At 36.2% G+C, this 20,525-nt stretch overlaps 2 protein-coding genes across 4 annotated transcripts in view; one reads left to right on the plus strand and one right to left on the minus strand.

The window, feature by feature from the left end:
• The window catches only part of LOC126824600 (proton-coupled zinc antiporter SLC30A1), a 37,276-nt gene extending 28,313 nt beyond the window's left edge, over positions 1-8,963 (minus strand). The window contains exon 1 of one of the 2 annotated variants that reach the window (XM_050553860.2): positions 8,359-8,963. The gene's annotated coding sequence lies outside the window, so the exon portion shown is untranslated. Of the gene's footprint in view, positions 1-8,351 lie in introns of both variants that reach the window. The other variant, XM_050553858.2, reaches the window with a different exon arrangement.
• Positions 1-20,525, plus strand: part of LOC126824599 (uncharacterized) — a 35,322-nt gene that overhangs the window by 9,103 nt on the left and 5,694 nt on the right. Inside the window, exon 1 of one of the 2 annotated variants that reach the window (XM_050553857.2) lies at positions 16,490-16,616. The exons of the other annotated variant lie outside the window; for it this stretch is intronic. Within the exon in view, the coding sequence (XP_050409814.1) occupies positions 16,556-16,616 (61 nt within the window). The 5' untranslated portion in view covers positions 16,490-16,555. Of the gene's footprint in view, positions 1-16,489; positions 16,617-20,525 lie in introns of those variants that run through there. 2 annotated transcript variants of the gene reach the window in all.

The following is a 20,525-nucleotide window of genomic DNA, read 5'->3' on the forward strand; positions in this document are numbered from 1 at the left end:
ACTTTTAAAATCCTACAAGTTATAAAAAAATGTAGGCAGACATTTATTTGATGGTCATTTCCAATAAAAGTATGGCAAATTTGGTATATATGGAAAGTATAGACATCCAATCTTACTAGAAAAATACTGGATTACCTGAAAAACACCCATGGGGCAAGCAGTGGACAAAAATGTCAGGGTATCACTAACTGGCAACCTGACAGCTTATTGTCTGTCAGCTTGACTTATAAGAACTGTTGTTATTTCTTGACGAATGGTTAGGCGCTTTTGGGAACATTGAGGGATGTAATTGTAAATGTATAAAAGACTCTGCAAATAAATGGCAGAAAAAAAAGTAACGGCAGAAAATAATTCAAGAATTTAATTTGACCTCAATACTTATGGTAAATGGACAGTAAGTAATAACAAATACATTCTGAAAAATGAGTCCTCCCTCAATCAAGTTACATGTAGGTGACAAAAATAGCTTAAAAGTAGATTTTTTATAGCTTGAGGTATCTCCTCACGAATACAAAGTGTTGAGAGGGATTTGAAGCAAATTTTTGATAGATTAATTAGTTTAAATATGTGTTTACTCAAAATATATCATCAAATCACAGTTTGTACGTGGGAAGGGATCTTTAAACATACATTATGCAAGAGCTAAATCTGCCTATTGCAGGTCTTTCTTTAGGCCTGAAATGTTATCTAAATTATATTAACGTTAATTAACTTATCTAGACCATAATCAACTCTGGATGACATCGCTAGCCTATGATATTTACTCGATTTGGATCCGATCTTCTGCTCTACGCTCATTCACAATTAAATCAAGAAATGGATAATCGAGACTATGTTTTTTTATCGTACCAACTTTAGTAATGATGATCAAGGCTAGGCCCAAAATTCAATTGCTAAATTCTCGGTTCAGAGCTGATCAATTTGACTGAAATTTTCAGCCAAAAAATACCCTTCACATTATCTAGTTTTTAACTATTACAGTGAGAACTGACAGCTCTTTATCTAATCTCCCATAATGTATCTTTAAATAATGCATCATTTATCAGTTGTATTGTGAAACACAAATATTTCTCTTGTTGATTAATCTGTCTATTAAAGATAAAATTCAGATGTTCAAAAAATTATTTGTATTCACATATATATATGTGAAAGTCCAACCAGCAAAGTTCAACTTACTTTAAATTTCACATAACTTTACACCGACAGCTTTCAAATTAGATAATATATTACACTACAGAACACACTCAAACACTTGTATTTACATGCTGAAGACAATGGTGAGAGAGAGAGAGAAATGGGTTTTAACCTGCACTCGACACAAACCAGTTCATTTCGGGATTAACATATGGTTTAATTTTATTTCAATAATTGCACGTAGGGGTCTTTAGCAGTGGGAGGAAACCAGAGAACCCGGAGAAAACCCACAAGGTTGGACAGACGACCCTACTCATTGTGACTCAATGACAGGCCTTATGATCCAGCAAGCAAGTGCTAACCATTCATCCATCCGCCCCCCCCCCTCCCTGGGACAATAAGTGTGTAGAGTTTATTTAATAAATTATCAATCTACTATTCAGTGTCAACTAGTTGTTTAAATCCTAATTATTTCTACATGTACATTCCTGACAAAGTGAAATGGGATTTAGAGTCTACTTGATACAAACTAGGTCATTTTGAGACTAACATCATTCAGTTTTATTTCAATAATTCACACCTGTCTCGTGGCAAGCCCAGCAACTACAATATGAAGTTATTTTAAATTATATACAAATCTACATTCAAACGTTCTCTCATATAATACAAGTAGATAAATGTATGCACATATTTTCCTGGTCCATTAAAACTTTTATTGTAGAATCCTATATGAGTCATTGACATTGATCATTTTAATAACGTGTGAAATAAGTTCCAACTACACCAGCAAACTGATCAGCAGTTAATATTTGTTTGGCTGCCTGCTACTATCACTGAGAAGTGAGACATTAATTTGCTCTCAATATGAACTTTTTGAATTCTTAAGAGAAAATAAAGGTGTTGGAAGTATCTGGATAACAAGCCATCACTGAGGCTGACGTCCCCGCCAAAATCCTGATACATGTATAAATAGATGACACATATTAATTAACTGCACATTTATTTTTTTCAAAAGTAATGAGCAATCAAACTGATTATAAACTATACACTAAGTTTCATTTCGATCAGACAGAATCAAAGTTATCTTGTCCCAAAGCATCGACCAATGAAATTGCTTAGCTCTGCTTAGCTTAAGTGCGAAATGTTATTCACTGAACTCAGTGAAGAGATTCACATGATGAATATCTACATCAAGTTTGAACATTCTACCTCAATTAGAAGGAGAGTTGTTATGTTCCAAAGTCTTGACTAATCAAATTGCCTAACGCTCTGCATAGGCCCTCAGCAGAAAATGTTCATTATCAAACTAAGTCAAGGTGTTAATGTGATGAAACTATACACCAAGTTTCATCATTCTCACTTACTTAGAACTGGAGTTATCGTGTCCGAAGCATCAAGCAATCAAATTGCTTATCTCTCTGCTTACCCAAGTATAAAATTATCATCTTCGAAGTCCATTAAGACATTCACCTAATAAACACCTACACCAAGTTTGAAAATTCTACCTCAATTAGGAGAATTATTGTGTTCCAAAGTCTCAACCGATCAAATGGCTTATTGCTCTGCTTACATTGAGCAGAAAATGCTCATTATTGAACTTAGTTATGGTATTGAAGTAATGAAAATAAACACCAAGTTTGATCACTCTCACTTTATTAGAACTAAATAGTAAGTGCAGGGGGGACTGCACTACACACAATTACACAAAACAAATCCACGGACAAGACGCAGTATGCATAAAACACAAACAAAGTGTCCCAAAGCATCAACCAATCAAATTGCTTATCTCTGCTTACCCTTAGCAGAAAATACTCATCTTCGAACTCCATCAAGGCATTGACCTAATAAACACCTACACCAAGTTTGAACATTGCAGGTCAATTAGGAGAATTATTGTGTCCAAGTGTAATGGACAGACAGGCAGACAGATGGACAGACCTACATGTATTAATATAGTCCCATGCTTTCTTCGAAAGGCGTGGGATAAAAAATATTTCCTATTTGTACAAAAAGGCGTAAGATGAGTAAAAGGCACCAATTCTGCCTGGACCAGTTTGTGTTACTACATCCAATGTACATGTAAACAACACAGTGCTATTATGCCCTATGATGTGAAGTCACATGTATACACATGTAGACCTACATGTACATGGTACTTGAACTTAAAAGCCAGTCACCTTATACATGGGGTTAAAAGACAACTTTCACCTTAAAATACACCGCTACAAAATGTGTAGGCTCTCTTTAAACCACTAATATTCATGATAAGATTATATAGCAATCTGTCCATGTCTGACCATGATCCCGTCCATCTTTAGTGTTAATATATCAAAACCACTTGACTTCAATGTTCAAAGTAATTAGATAAAATAAATTAACCAAAAAAGGCAAAACAATCAGGCAATACTGATAGAGAGAAGGAGAGAGGGGGAGAGAGAGAGAGAAATAGGGTTTAAGTCCACTTCTAGATCATTTCAGAACAAACAATTGGTTCAATTTTATTTCAATAATTGGCTTGTGCCTAGAAGACATTAGCAGTGAGAGGAGACCAGGTGATCCAGAGAAAACACACAACATACAGGGGCGTCGTGCAAAAATTTTTTTTAGGGGGGCCCAACTTTCTGCAAGTGTGTTCCTTTTCATGGTAAATTAAATTTACTGGCTGCGAAGAGTGTTGGCGACAGCGCCGCCAACATCGAATGCAACAGGCATGTGCATGCAAGGGGGGTACGGGGGGCCCTTCCGCGGAAAATTTTTAAAATTAGAAGCCGGGAAATGCCATTTCGATGGATTAGAGACAATAAAGTTATGATTGAAAAATGGTCGTTTTTGTACTGATAATTGTAATTTATATTTTATTCATCTCAACTTCGATTTAATTATTGAATGAACATTTCGAACAACTTCATGCATGGTCAAATACGTATTTAGATGTATTTGTATTTTAATAAAAAATACTTTCAGTCTTTATTTTTGACACCCGTATATGGATATTTTATCAAATACAACATACAATCATAAATAGGGATTTACACAACAAGCACAAAATCAACTCTGTACGTAGACCCTTGGATTTAAACAGGACTTCATTGATTGATTAAATTTTTAAATGGCGTTGTGAGCGGAGATTAACTCCTGGAAATTTTAGATCGAGGCTAAATGATAGAGTGTACGAAGTGAATCCGCTGTTGAGCGAGGCCCATAGAGTTATATAGAAATATAGCTCTATGGCAAGCCTTAACAAATGATATCTAAACTAAAGTGCAATAAACTAAACACGGATAATGACAAATTATACAATTCTGGAGGCCATGTGATGACTAAAACAGACAGACAGGTCTTCTGTCTTAATAATATCAATAAAAATATTTTTATTTCCCTGAGAATTTAGGGTAGCCCAGGCCCCTCGGGCCCCAATGGGCACGCCGCCACTGACGACATATGACCCTACTTCTTGTCACTTACTTTTTGCCTGGTACTTCAGGTGGCTATTAGTATTTTGATAGTTAACAGAAATACCTATGGAACAGTTCAAACAAAATAACACCCTGTTTTCTTATCATTTTTTCAGTACCTGTTATACATCTGAAGTTAGATCCCTATGTCATCGGCACCTACATGTATTAATCTGATTGACTGTTAATTTAAAAGACTTTAAAATCATAGACAAAGTCTGCTACCTTTCTTTAATCAACTGTCAAAGAGATATGGATTAAATTGTATTATTGTTGGATTACCCAATTTGGGGCCATAATCCAATTAAAACACACGAATGATAGATACATGTAATCCTCTTATACATGTAGCAGGTGGTCTGGCTCCATTGTTTAATTGTCTGACTATGGTAGTTAAAATCTGTTTACTGTTCTAATTTACATGTACATGAGCAGTGAATATCTGCCTACATGTACATGTAGGGTCATGTTACATGTACGTATATAATTAGATAATTAGAAAAAAATTATGGCCAGATTCTTTAATAATATTATACCTCAAATTCATAAAAAGAACCTTGCATAAAATTCATATGAAGGACCTTGCATAAAACTCCTGAAAAGCATGACATTAAAACATGAGTCTTTCCAACTTTTCTTTTCATATCATTTATTCTGAAAGAACAAGTTTCAATAGCTCTATGTGATATAATAAAAATGTATTCAATCCTTTCTACACCACCAGCAGTGGTATTAATACATGTACATTAGGTCAAGTTATACCAAGTCAAAGGACATTTCTTCTTTTATGATATTTAAACCTCTTCACTTTAATTTAAAATCCAATGATAATTAAATTGGTTCAAAAAAAGTGATAATTCATGACCAATAACTGTACTCTAAAAATATTTAGGTTTTATCTTGATATTTCCGAGTCAATTAGATGGATGTCTTTCAGTATTATACAATCTATTTCATATTCAAAATTGCATTGTTGTATTTTTAGCACTTTATATGAAAAAAATGGGGTTTAAGACCGGCATACATGTACGCCATACAGTGTGCTACATATGTGGGAAAGTTTGGCAGGACAGTGGCACTATGTATGGCCCACTCTTATTGAAGGGTTCTTTTACATACAGTCAGACAATGTTTAGTAAGTTTAAGCTTATCCAATTAAAAGTGGACTGTACACTGATGGAAAATATGTTATATTTTGTGCCAGGCATGTATTAAATACAAAAAAAATTGAATTTACCGGTATATTAAAATGACAGGTACATGTACGTACCTACTGTAGTGTGCCGACCAAGGCCTGAATTTGTACTCAACGCTGTTTGACAGGTGCTATATTTCTAAGCTTGCAGATAAAGCTGATGCATAAGTTCTCTATTGATTTTGTGTCTATGAGAAGAGTGCCATTTAAGTCATCCACAAGCAGTCTTCCACAGTTAAGTCGTCCAAAACTGTTGGTTAAGTCATCCACAACTGTTGGTCAAGTCATCCACAAGGCATTGGTTATGTCGTCCACTATTAATGGTTAAGTCAACCACAACTAATACTTGACTCGTACACAATTTAAATGTATGGAATAAATAAGTTTTACTCATTGATTACCGATCACGACCAAGATTAGTTCACCGCTGTTTTTGTAATAAAGTATATGTATATTCGTATTGTTTGTTAATTGGCGTTATGATTTTAGACTTTAGGTCAGTTTACCGATGTTTTTGTAGTAAAGTATATTTGTATTGTTATTTAATTGCTGTTATGATTATAGATTTGGATTAGTTCACGGATGTTTTTGTAATAAAGTCTACTCGAATTGATTGTTAATTGGCGATATGATTTTAATGTTTAGACAACATTTTAGGTCAGTACACTGATGTTTTTGTAATAAAGTATACTTGTAGATTGTTTGCTAATTGGCATTTTAATGATTAAACAACATTTAATTGACTTGATATGAAATCTGAATATAAATTATTTGATGGATAAAAGTTTGTGATAAGAAGAGTTCATAATATCTCCTTTATAAGAAAAGTATATTAAATTACATTGACAGCTTAATAATAATAAATAATAATATTAATAATAATGAGGTTTAATTATATAGCTTCTTCTCCATGTTGACCCATGCTGAAAACGCTTTTAGTAATGGCTCTACTGGTAAAACTGTCGAATCAGGAATGTCTTTAGTGCAGATTAAAATGATTAAAAACCATTACAATAATCAATATTGGATAAAACCAGCAGACTTTTCGTGTGAACAAATTTGCTTGTGGATGGGTTAACTGGCATTCATCTGAAGATACCTAACCCTAATGGTATCATGCGTATTCATTACCAGGCTAATTCATTACCGGTAAAATCGGCGTATTCATGACCAGAATATTATAGGATTGATTGGTCGGTGTATAAAGGTGCTAATTAGTACTCATCAGTGTGGATAGAAGCCTATACGATAATTATTAAATAATGATTGGTGTTTGATGTATTAAAATTGTTTTTTTTTATTATTGAGTTGTTTAAATTATTTAATCTTAAGCTTGAGATTGTAAATCCCGGCTTTGTTATTTTGTATTTTAAACTATACTTACTCGAACTTATATTCATAAAATATTGAACCCATTCACTAAATTTTAAATAATTTTGTTCTCTTTAGATATATCTCAGGCAGCATATAGAAGAGCGGTGAAAGGGTTAGAAGAGATTAAATGGACATGTACTCCTTGTATAAAGCCGTACGTAATAAGTAACTTTTAAAAAATCAACAGAACCGAAACATCAATTTCTATAAGCAACGAAACATCTTTCATATTCTTACCGTATTTAATATTCTTACCACCGTATTTGATGTTTTAATTTAGTCAACTTCAATATTCTTATGTGTAGGGCCTAACATCTTAAGTTATACACAATACACAGTTCAAAGATGAATACGAAACTATGGCTATTATTAATCGCATCAACTGAATACGATGTTTTATATGTAAATATAGTCTTCGAATATGAAATATTTCAACTGTTGTTTGTTTTATGACTATTTAAATTATATAATAAATACCTTGTTAATCCTTCTATTGTCTTGTCTTAATTGATTAATTAACACCCATAGACATTGGCACTGATGATTACTAATTAGCACCTTTATATACCGACCAATCAACCCTATAATATACTGGTCATGAATACGCCGATTTTACCGGTAATGAATTAGCCTGGTAATGAATACGCTAGGATTCACCCTAATTATTAACAATAATGATACAAATATTTCACTGCAGTATAGTATTGTAAAAATTCTATTTCAGTATTTTGTTTTAGTGCTAATACTGCTAATAGTGATTGCAAAGTCCAGGCTAGTTCAGCTCTGAACGTAAGTTCTTGTTACACTCGACCTGTACATTCAGAACCAGCCTATTGACTTCTATTTTCAGTCGAACATACTGACTCTAGCGAGGTAAGCAAGGTCTTATTTTCTCATTAAAATGTTCCTTTACATTATAGAGGCATACAGGAACTGACACACGACGGTTAAGCATTAAAAAGTTGCCCAGTAAAATTTACTGGGAACTGAAAAGCTTTCGACAGGGAGTCAGTAGGCCAGTTCCTGAACCTATAGAGCGAGTGTAATGAGACCTACGTTCAGAGCTGAACTAAGTCAAGACCAGAGGATTTGATACTGCGAAAGTGACTGACTATTATATTTTACTACTACTTTAGTACTTACTCTACTAGTCTATCTATGTGTGTATCATATGAAATGAGAATCATACTTACTAGAAACTTGAAAACAAAGATATGATATCAGTTTGCCGTCTTATCTAAAACAAATAGGAATATTGTGTCCTTCGTAGATCCAAACTGTAACTGTAACTGTTACTAATTACCTAATAAATAGGTTATCACTCAGTGCAGTTTAATATCTGGCGTAATACTATAGTCTATTATAGCTAAGGCCTCCGGCAGATAACAATAACTTTCCTCTGAATTTCTTTACACTTATAAATTCCGTATCGCCATTGCACACTACACCACTCGTTTCAAAACCTAACATAATAAGATTCATTAATAATAGCTAGAGAATTTGGACGAATAGGATCTACATTCTGCACTCGACACAAATGAATCGTTTAGTTTATTTCGTTCAGTGTGCAAATTCTGATTTAGCGAATGGATGAGTATGCCCTTGCCTTTTCAACATTCGACTCATATAGCTTACTTGCAAAATTATTCTTCTACCCTAACCTAGCTAGAAAAATATTTGTATTGTCCCTTTCTCTCTTTAGCACAACACTTATTCACAATTTTCACACAGATATTAGCAAACTAAATCGATCTAACTCATGCAGATTCCTGGACGCAGACATCTTTGTTTTGGTTGACACCAGAGACACCACGCGGGATTGGTAATCTTCGGGCGTAAACAACAGTAGATGTTTGATTGAATCCGAGGGTGTCGAGTTGTTATGTTCTGAAATTATATAAATATCATGGTATTTTCAGAAATCCCCTGTCACTGTCTTGGTAAAACATTGATCATGAATTTGGGTGCTTTTTATGCATTACCGCGGATATTATTAATAGAAATATAAAGGCTGCCAGGCAACGAAGCCTTACGTCCATCACAGTAACTAAGCCATCCGGGTTGTTATGAGTTAAACAACTCATGTATACATTTAAAAAAGATCAGAGTATTTCGACTCACAGAGAGAGAGAGCGTGAAATGAGGTTTAACGTCCACTCGACACAAACTAGGTCATTTCGGGACTAACATATGGTTTAATTTTATTTCAATAATTCGCTTGCGCATAGGGGTCTTTAGCAGTGGGAGGAAACCGGAGGACCCGTAGAAAACCCAAGAGGTTGGACAGGCGACCCTACTCCTTGTCACGTACAACCGGGGATTCGAAACCACGCCAGTCGACTCAATGACAGACTTTATGATACAGCGCGCGCACGCTAACCATTCAGCCATCCAACCCCCTCGACTCACAGAAAATAAATGGTTTATTTCTTAAGAAAAAATATAGACTAATTTTAGAATTGGGTATATTTCCTTTCAAACCGGTTTCAGAATTCATGCATCATGTAGGTTATCTTATTTCCCTGGATAAACGTTCGCGCAAAAGCAAGAATATAATATATCCCTGTATTATTAATAGGGTTCTTCCTTTTAATAGGATTAGACTGTTTAAAATACGTGACAGTTCTTTAAGAAATATTTGGTTTTGAAATTACTGAAGTCTCTGCTCAAAATTTATTTGAGTATTACTGTGGAAGTATATAGATAAGATAATGCATGTATATTACATAATGTATGCGGGCTTTGTTAGTGGTGTTGGATGAAGTCTCTTAGTAGGTTGGAGTGTTTGGTATGAAAAGTCTTTTAGCCATTCGGATCACACGATAGCACTTAATGGCATATTCTCGTCTTCATGTGACACTACGGTGTGTCGTTAAATAGATGAATTATGAATTACTTCCACTTTGTGATACGGCCCGTGACACTAGGGGGACACTATCGTCTAGGACTTTTTTTGACTTCACGTTGTGATAACTATTTCTAATGATCAATTAAGTCTGAAACACTGTTTATGTTGTTACTAAGTTTATATAACAAATACAGCAAACTACAAAGTTAAATACAGGAAACTACAATAGCTATGATATTACTTTTCGAGTTATTAAAATATCCACGGTCTGAGTTTAATATCCTTTCTAACTCAGACCATAACGGCTTAAACGTGGCAAGAGCCACACACTTAATGTTAGTTCTACATGATGTTCTCGCCAGGATTGTGTCTTCGCCCTCGCCTCTAAGCCGAGGAGGCCATATATGGGTATAATTTTCCCGAGCTCCGAATGGTGTCTATCTCCTAGCCTCTCAACAATGTCTAAAGTGAAAATAAACTCGCTCTTTCTTATATAAAGATGATGCGTGCATGAGTCAGTATAGAGCCCCGGGAAATTGACCAGGTACTTCGCTTATCTGATTGGTCAGATGCACAGACGCTACCCTGGATTTCAACACAGTGTACTTATATGGGCACCTAGGAGGGCGACTAACCACGTTTCTAACGCATGGGATTACCATATTTGGATTATCAGACTAGTATGTTATTGCCCGATTTTAAACTACCAGACTTATCCCTGTTAACCTAGTTCTCGTTGTCACTGGTACTAGCTAACAACTTCAATACATTAACCAGAGTATTTTACAGAACTTAAATAAACTGTATATAGGCCCTATAGTATTATATTCATTCGCCAGGATGGAACACAAAAATAGTATGCTAAACCCCATTTTTGCCTTTCAGGGAGCCGCGGTGGCTCGTTGAGTAAGAAGTTATTTCGCTAACCTGGATGTCCCTCTCGAGCCCGGTGTGATTTGATGATATATTTGGACTAAAACATATTCAAACTAATTTATTCGTCAAAAGTTTGCTTCAAATCACTTTCAAAACATTTGAATTCGAAGAAAATTACCCCATGTCACAAGAATCTATTTCAGGAATCCCCGTTTATCACGTGACTTGAATCAGTTTGTATTTGCCGTTAGTCGCTGTCCATTTACCATAAATATCGCAGCCTAAGTAAATTCTTGGATTATCCTCCGAGAACTTCATTTTCTGTCGTTTAATTGCAGAGTCTACTGAACGTTTAAGTCTCTAAATATTCTCAAAACCGTTAGCCATTATAGATCGACACTCGATGAGACAGGCTACCAGTTAGTGAAACCATCTCATCTTGTGGGCTCCCTATGGGTGTTTTTCCGGGAATCCAGTACTTCTCTAAAGTAAGATTGGGTCTTTCTACTTTGAAATTATACCAAATATTCCAATACTTTTATTGTAGAACTAACACAGTGGTATGGTTTTATATACACAAGCACGGCGTTTCGATAAGTATCCTCTTATCGTTACCAAGCACAATACCATTTTGTAACCGAGGAGGTCTATGAATGTACAACGTGAAGCCATACTTAAAGATACATTCCCGCGCACAAACTGAGTGATTTAATGATATATTTGGACTAAAAACATATTCAAACTAATTAATTTATCATAATTTTGCTTCAAATCCTTCTCAAAACGGTGTATTTGTCAGGGAATACTCCTGCTATAAAAATTCGACCAAAAGAGGTTTGTGCCAATTGACTTGCATGGCTCTCTCGGTACCTAGTCACGGATTCGAAGGAGGGGGAAGATTCATTGCATATACAAGACGATGTTGTCTTTAATTGCTGATTATTTATCCTAAATATCGAAGCCCAATAATTTCTCGGATTATCCACTTCCCAAATCTTTTTCCGTATTTCTTATCTCATCAATTTTATCAACGTATACATCAAGCGCTCACTAACGCTGCGAGATAAGACAATCTCCGCGTGCTACCTTTCACGTTACTCGAGCAACACTCACATTTTTGTCCTGATGTATGTACTCCATGCGTGTTTTTCAGGGAATCCAGTATTTTTCTGGTAAGATTGGATGTTTCTACTTTCCATATATACCAAAATTGCCATACTTTTATTGGAAATAACCACCCGATAAATACTTTCCTGGGAAAGTATCTTTAATAAATTGTTATTGATTATTAAAGGAGCTCATATAGATTTTATATTTACCGACAAAGAACTATATGAACTCCCCTAATCATTAACAATTAATTAAGTATGGCTTCACGTTGTACATTCATATACATAGACCTCACAGTTTTGTCTGCGATATCACCTCGGTGGAAGCGGACGTAAAACACAACTAACAAGTAGTAGTAGTTTTCGCTACTCATTTGTCTGTTTAAGTTATAGTTTACTAAATGGTCCGTCTTCATTAGCCCAGTTCGGAGCAGAACAGTACTAGGACGTTAAATCCCATTTCATTTACTAAGTGGTAATGCCATATAATTTCAGTTCTTATTCATTTATCTATTTTTTTATTACTTATTTATTTGTTTTATTTTTTTTGCTGTCCGTTCTGTCAAATGTTCGTGTTGTGCTGTACGATGTATATCTGTCTGTAAAATGTCTATATCTCTATTCGCACCTTTTTTTCCAGCACTTGTTATAACGTCTCGTTCCGTCACTTATTGTTTTGCTCTGTACACACATATATATATATATATATATATATATATATATATATATATATATATATATATATATATATATAAATACTAATTAATCATTTTAAATCCATTTTCGCTAATCACATGGTAAATAAATTAACTATGTATATATAACATGTTATTGTCTGCGATATCACCTCGGCGGAAGCGGACGTTGAATAAAGCTATTTCACACACACACACACGGAATGGCATTGTGCTTGATATCGATAAGAGGATATTTATCGAAACGTCGTGCTTGTGTATAATAAACCAGTGATTGTTTTCCAACATAATTGTGTTAGTTCCGTCATGTTTCCAATCGCTAAATGCCACTAAAGGATTATAAATATTAATAGTTTCATTGGTATGTATCTTAAAAAATGACAATTTATCACATATGACTGGGAAGGTGGGGGTGACGGGGGGGGGGGGGGCATTTAAACACAAGCAGGCTGAGGACAATACTGTTATTTCTATTCGTACATAAATTAAAATGCTTTAAATCAGGGTGACGTGTTTACTGGGTGGTGTGCGATTAACACTACGTCTTCAATAGTATCGAAGGGAGTCCCATTTCACAAAGCATGTAAGACTTATGGGCAAATCGACAACCAGGAGTATGATCCACAACTTAACTATTGAACACAGTGGTGCGTACGCATCTTTACGTACGGTTCGTTAAACGGTTCGAGGGGATTTAATCAGATGACTATTTAAAGACGCCCGAATATTACCACAAGTGTGCGATCGGCCGTCTGGTGAGGGAAATTTACAGAACTTGTAGACCTGCTGAAAATCCTTGATCCGTCCCTGCAAGTGCGCATAGCTTAACATAAAATAAACCAATCCGCATTGAAATAAAGGCAAAACCTTACCGCATTAATTCAAAAACATCCTACGGCTACGCGATATTTCTGTTGTTTTAAAATATCTGCCAAACCAGAATTAGAACACGCGCTGGATCAAACGTAACCTCGAAAATGTATAGAAAACTGTTGGGTAACTATTTCAGTGTTCCACTATTTGTAACATAACTAGGCCAACTTATTTAAATGCGAACTGTGATATGTGTTCAGAATTTTGCATTTGAAACTATTTTTACTTGCACAATGCCTCGAAATGTGTATATATATAGTTTGTAGAGGCGAACAAGACAAGACAAGACACCGTTACAATATAGAATTTAGAAGCTAAACTGGCGTGCACGTACAAGAACCCTTGAGGGTTTTTTTTTATTTTTTTTTTTATAAACAATATTTTTATTCAGGATGTCTGAATGGGATTGGGCAACAGGCTAAGTAAAACCTCTCTCCCTAGATAATATACATACATAATATTAAAACAAAGGAACAAAATGGGTGTATATAGGCCTAGGCTACACAGTTAAAGTGACAAACACATAGGCTATATTTATATAAATATATGTAAATACATATACATATGTAGGCTATAATGAGATTGATAGAAATGTACAATAAATATTATAGGTTACGTAAACTGAAAACTAAATATTGAAACTTAGACCTAAACTGCTAATGAGCAAGATTAAAATATGTTTGACATGTCAATAAAATTGTGGACTTGATTAAAAATATTGTGGTTTACATCGGTAGGCTACATACATTGGGTTGAGGATCCGAACAAGAGAAAGTTAATGTTTTTAAGATCGTATTGTAATGTGTCTATGGTTTCGCCTTTCGTGCATTGGAATGTAAAGAGCATTAAGCAAGAGCTAGGTATAGTGACCAGGATCTTCAAATATGTGACCGCAGAGGCATCCGGGGCTGTCAGCAACATGTCTGAGGTATATGTGGCCCTGTAGGTCAGTCTTGACAGTTGATAATAATAGACATAGAAAAGTTTAGTCGAGCAAACGTGATTTCTTTAAAAGGAGAATGGTCACAGAAATCTCAAGATGGACAACACAATAGTTCATAATTGTAGCAAATTTCGTAACAAACATGGATAACTCTCGAATTAAAGTGATCACAACTCACACGATCGATGAACAAGACATAAAGGATTAAACAATATAATAAATGAATGAAAACAATAGATGGGATTAACGTTGTTATTCAATGCCGGGCTTGCAAACCGATGACAGATTATATAGTGTCAATACTTTTAGACAGCGACTGGTATAAACCAATTACATGTATACACAGTATAATGAATTCTGTTTTGATGGAAATCTATTCTTTTATTTCATTTATCCACCTTTCGACCTTTAGTTAATATATATTAAATCCAGTCAAGGGGCGTGGTGACCCATGATTTTACATAAGGAACGAGATTTCGTCCGGGCCCCCAAAAAACAATATTTATATGTATGTGCGGGGGACGGGGTTGGGTGTGGCGGGTCCTCCTATGATGCCATAGAGTAAAGCTGGGCTGTGCGGAACACGCTAGAGTCGATTTGTAGCATATTCTGACCCACAGTATATGTTTGACACTGGTTAAGCTCTATGACTTGTCTACGATATCAACCTTGGTGGAAGTGGACGTAAAACCGCATTGAAACCGCGTGATGTTTTGCCATTTGCACAATTAAGGGCGCAAAAACTCAAGGGGTGGGGGGGGCAAAAACTCAAAACTATGACGCAAAGCTCATCATTGCACCCCTCTCACTGGAAACCAGTTACTGTATGGGGTTGAAAATTGTGTTCATTTGTGTGTCATAGAGGTGAGCATTTTATGACCTATTTTCTAGTCATTTCTACCAACATTTAGCTATCACCAACCCCCGTTTACTCACAATTGACCGAGTTGAATTTATTCGGACCAATATCTACTGGACAGGGGCGATTAGTTAATTTGAATGGACCAAAGCTTGATGCTATAAGTGATCGTTCGTTCCTGGAGTTTAACGTGGGTAAGACGCTGGCTCGCTAGCCTGGAGGTCGGTGTTCGATCCCTGCATTGGCCGAGAAAGTTGATCCAGATTTTCCGGCGTGATTCACCTTGTCAGTGATGCCTGACAAGGGCAGCTGTCTAGTCGTTCGGATGGGACGACAAACCGAGGTCCCGTGTACACATTGGCGTGCACGTAAAAGATCCATTGACAGTTGGAATTCGATATAAGAGTAGGCCGTAGTGCCGGTGTCAGGGCAAAATTTCCCTCATAGCACACTGTTGGCGTATACCCGTGTTCATTAGCCCAGTTTGGAGCAGAACAGTAGGACGTTAAACCCCATTTCATTTCATTTCCTAAGAAACTTACCAGGCGAAGCCACAAAATAGGCTTGATCCAGCTTTTTTGGATAAGACGCTAAAAGTGATCATTAATTAAACCTTTAAAAAGGCTAATCCTAACGTTGATTGGCATCTTGACCACTGAATCGCAATCGAGGTGATATGGGCCTCATTATTGACCATCATGACGTAATAAGCTATGACACCTTTTGCATCCATACACAGTAAGATTTATAATTTGTACATTCGGAACATTTTTTGAACCGAAGATGTTATTCCTAAGAAAAAGTCTAATCATATCTGGTGGGATCAGGTACAAAAGCAGAAACTTTTCAAATACATAGAATGTTGGAATATGGGTCTAAACAGAGTACGCCTATTCTGCTTCTTACGTGATATCCGTCACTCTTTGAACAACTGGTACGTTCATTTTAACACTTTGTTTTTGAAGTGTGGGTCTTGTTATTAATGACTGATTGATCTCTCTTCATCCCTTTCAAATAGACCACACCATTTCAAATACATACTATATAGCCCTAAGACATTTACACTAATATCTACACTACCCACAATAAAATCATCGAAGCATTACCACCATATTCAGTCGATTTCACACCAGACTCCGGGATGCACATATAAGTTTTTTCGGCTGCTCGAAAAGAATACCACTGCCTTAAAACATGGATTTTACCGTCTTCCTAATGATGCTTATGTCCTCCTATATGGCTTTCGTTTTAGCAGGTAATAATATTTTTTGGTTATCCTTTCTATTTGTATAAAGATGGACATGATTGGTTACGTACCTCTCAAGGATGTATAGCTGTGAATTATTTAAAGGTCTACCACGGAATTTAATGTATGGAAAATTCAGTTTAATTTTGGTTTAAACAATATCTTATTATGTTTACTGCCCTTTAAACGATGTATATCTTTGCGGTGCTTAAAGATCTGTTAAAACCCTTAATGTTTAATTTATTTTGCGAAGCCCATAAAATGTTTATAATATGTTTATGTGACTTTCCTGGTCAGAAGTTGGATCATTATAAATTTAATGTTAATCTCAAAAATCGTCGTTAAAACTGATACTTTGAACCTTTCACAAATTTATGACGTTGGCTCACTAACCAGGAAGTCCTAGGTTCGACTTTCCAGATTTTTCACCCAGGTGCAGGATGGAAGGCCTGTCAAGGAAAAGCACCTAGTCGTTTGGGTGGAAAGGAAAACCGTTGTTTAGTATATATATCATCGAGCGCAGGTTAAAGATCCCCAGGTAGTTGAAAATAGAAAGAAGAGTTATGCGTTGCACCACATAGCACCACAGCTTCTTTCTTCATTATCCCGTTGGTGCACATATTTCATTATATTTGGGAGTGGTGTCATACTTATAATAACTCAAGCTTGAACCGAAAGATACAGGGGGATTGGGTGGTCTGGTGGTTTAACGCGTGCACATGAAACCATAAGGTCTGTCATTGAGTCAAGTGGTACATGTGAGTTCGATTCAACGCGTGTACGTGACAAGGGGTAGAGTCGCATGTCCAACCTCGTGGGTTTACTCCAGTTCCTCCGATTTAACCCCACTGCTAAAGACCCCTACACGCAAGCGAATTATTGAAAAAATTGAACTACGTATTAGTCCCGAAATGACCTAGTTTGTGTCGAGTGCACGTTAAACCCCATTTCTCTACCCCTTAAGACACAAAAGCTTTCGTTCCTACTAATCGCTTACAGAAATACAAACTTTATAGTTGAATACATTTGATGTAAGACATAGAAGCTTCGATCGCTTTATAATTGAATACATTGATGTTTAAAGGTTTCTTTCTTTTTGCATATTAATGAAATCAAAACCCTTGCGAAATAACATAGGTATTATTTCTAGGTGTTGATTGTTTACTTTGATACATTGTCTACACTTAACGACTATAAGGAATAATTTCACATGTAGCTATAGAGTGCCACCAAAATAAATTGAAAACACTAAAACATTATATATCAACATATATGGACAGATTTATCTGTTATAATACATATAGATCGTGTGTGTGTAAAATAGCTTTATTTAACGTCCGCGTTCACTGAAATGATATCGCCGAAAATACACTAAACAAGAGTGATTTTTATATACTGTCAATGCATTGTCATACAAGGTGACCTTCATCAGTCAATGGTATCGTCTTCATCAACGATAAACCACACAGATTATAAACTGTAGCTTTAAGCATGCTACATATTGTCCAAAATCAGTCAATCGTTACATTAACCCTTTTCCTAGCCACTGATTTTTCTTTTGTGATAAATTTGTTCTTTATATCTTTACTAAATGGTTCAACGTTGTTTTATTGTCACGATCCCGATTATGTCAAATCTTGCTGACATTGAAGGATCTAGATCTAATATGAAAATAAAATGGGACCAAGGTTCTACTTTTCTGTACCAATACGGATAATGAAGACGGACATATGGTGGAATTTTGTTTCATCTTTTGCGTGTACGCCAACGTGTACACGGGACCTCGGTTTTCGTCCCAACCGAATGACTATACGTTGTCCCTAAGCTTCCAGACCTACCCTCCTGCGCCACTGACAATTAGGAACCACGTCGGAGTATCCTGATGAACTTTCTCGTGTCAAGACAGGGATCGAACACTGAACCTCCATGTTAGTGAGTCAACGTATTATTCACTGAGTCACCGTGACTCCAAATATCGACGAAGGATTCTGACTCTTTTGGTCAAAGCATTATTATATTCTTTATACCCGTCCAAAAACTAATGAAATGAAATAAAATTAGGCTTAACAGCATACAATTCTTATGTATGTATGTATAACATACATTTACACAAGAACAACACAAAACTGTTGGTGCAGTACCGCCACTGCCTGGGCAAAATGCCCCTCATAGCACACTGTATGGCGTATGCCCGTCTTCATCAGCTCAGTACGAGTAGAGCAACAGAGTGTAAAACCCCATTTCGTCTTTATTGACCTATATATAAGTTAAATGAGCTAAATCACTAATATTTGGGACCTGGAAATTGACACAAATGGGTCGTAACGCATATAATAATGTAATATGAATGTATATAAAATGATTTACATTCAATCGTTTCCGTTTTTACTCTAATTTCAAATCAGTTGTGTTCGGCGAAATACGCAAGAAGTCTCAATCGAATGGCAATCTCTAGCGTCTGGTTATTCCAATCTTCACCGAGGTATTTATTGCGCATGCTATCCAGATAAGAATATGCCGTCACCGTTTGACATGACTTGTGGAATATGTATGTCTAGCCTCGTTCTACGTGTCCCTTGTTACAAATGGCATTGAAAGGCATTATGGTACACGATTCGTGTACCAATGGTAAAATGTTTATTTTGTCTTAAATATTGAATATCAGAAGCCCATCTTTTCCTGGTAAGATCACAACATCAATGTTGATTTAAATTGACAAATAATTCGTGTTTTCAATGTCGAAACTTTGGATCATATTGAGTTAGAGACTTTAACTAAAGAGGCTTCTAGCAAGGCAGTGATAAGCATATTCAAACCCAAGACTGTACATAATATAGACGTCATTATAATCACTCCACTCTATTTACATCTAGGTTACAAATAATAAAATAGAGGTTAATAATATACATGTCATTGTCATAACTGTAAACCTATATTACTGTATAACATCATATATCATATATTATATTGTACAATAACTCGCGTTATTTCCTCGGTCACCTTAGGGCGTATATATAGCCAAAGACATCTGACAGAAAAAACCCTAAATAACGCGGTATATATTTTTTGTAAGCGGAATATAGGTTTGATATTGTTAACTTTCTTTATTTACATTATTGTCCGAATTTCTCTAATGGTGGTTCGGGGAGTAAAATGAAATGAAATGAAATGGGATTTAACGTCCTACTGTTCTGCTCCGACTGGGCTAACGAAGACGGGCATAGCCATACACTGTGCTATAAGGGAAATTTTGCCCGGACAGCGGCACTACGGCCTACTCTGATATCCAATTCCAACTGCCAAAGGATCTTTTACGTGCATGCCAATGTGTACATGGGACCTCGGTTTTTCGTCCCATCCGAACGACTCGACAGCTGTCCTTGTCAGGCACTCTGTCCTGCATCACTGACAAGGGGGGGGGGGGCACGCCGGACCACGTTCTCGGCCAATGCTGGGATCGAACACCCGACCTCTAGGCTAGCGAGCCATTGTCTTACCCATTTAGCAACCGTGACCCTCCGGTTCAGGGAGTAGGGCGCGGGTTTGATTGAAATCAGGGGTTTGATCCGGATGTTGGCTGTGAACGTTCACCTGGATTCACCAACAAAGTTTCCATTTGTTAGTGACTGACAAGGGAACGCGCATAGCCGTTCGGGTGGGACTAAAAACCGAGATCCTCGCATGTACACGTAAAAGAACCTTTGATGACGAGTATACATGGGCAGAAAAGTCGCTGTCTATCAGAATTTCTCTCATGGCACATTGCATGGCGTATGCCCGCCTTCATTATCCCGGTCGGGGCTGTAAGCAGGTCGTTAAACCCCATTTCACTTCTACCAGAATCGACATCGTATGAACAATTAATTTTGTGATTCCTTTTTCACTAAGACCAATAATGTAATTAGAGCTTTTTCTTAT

Source organism: Patella vulgata, chromosome 6, assembly GCF_932274485.2.
Source record: "Patella vulgata chromosome 6, xgPatVulg1.2, whole genome shotgun sequence".
Lineage (NCBI taxonomy): Eukaryota > Metazoa > Mollusca > Gastropoda > Patellidae > Patella > Patella vulgata.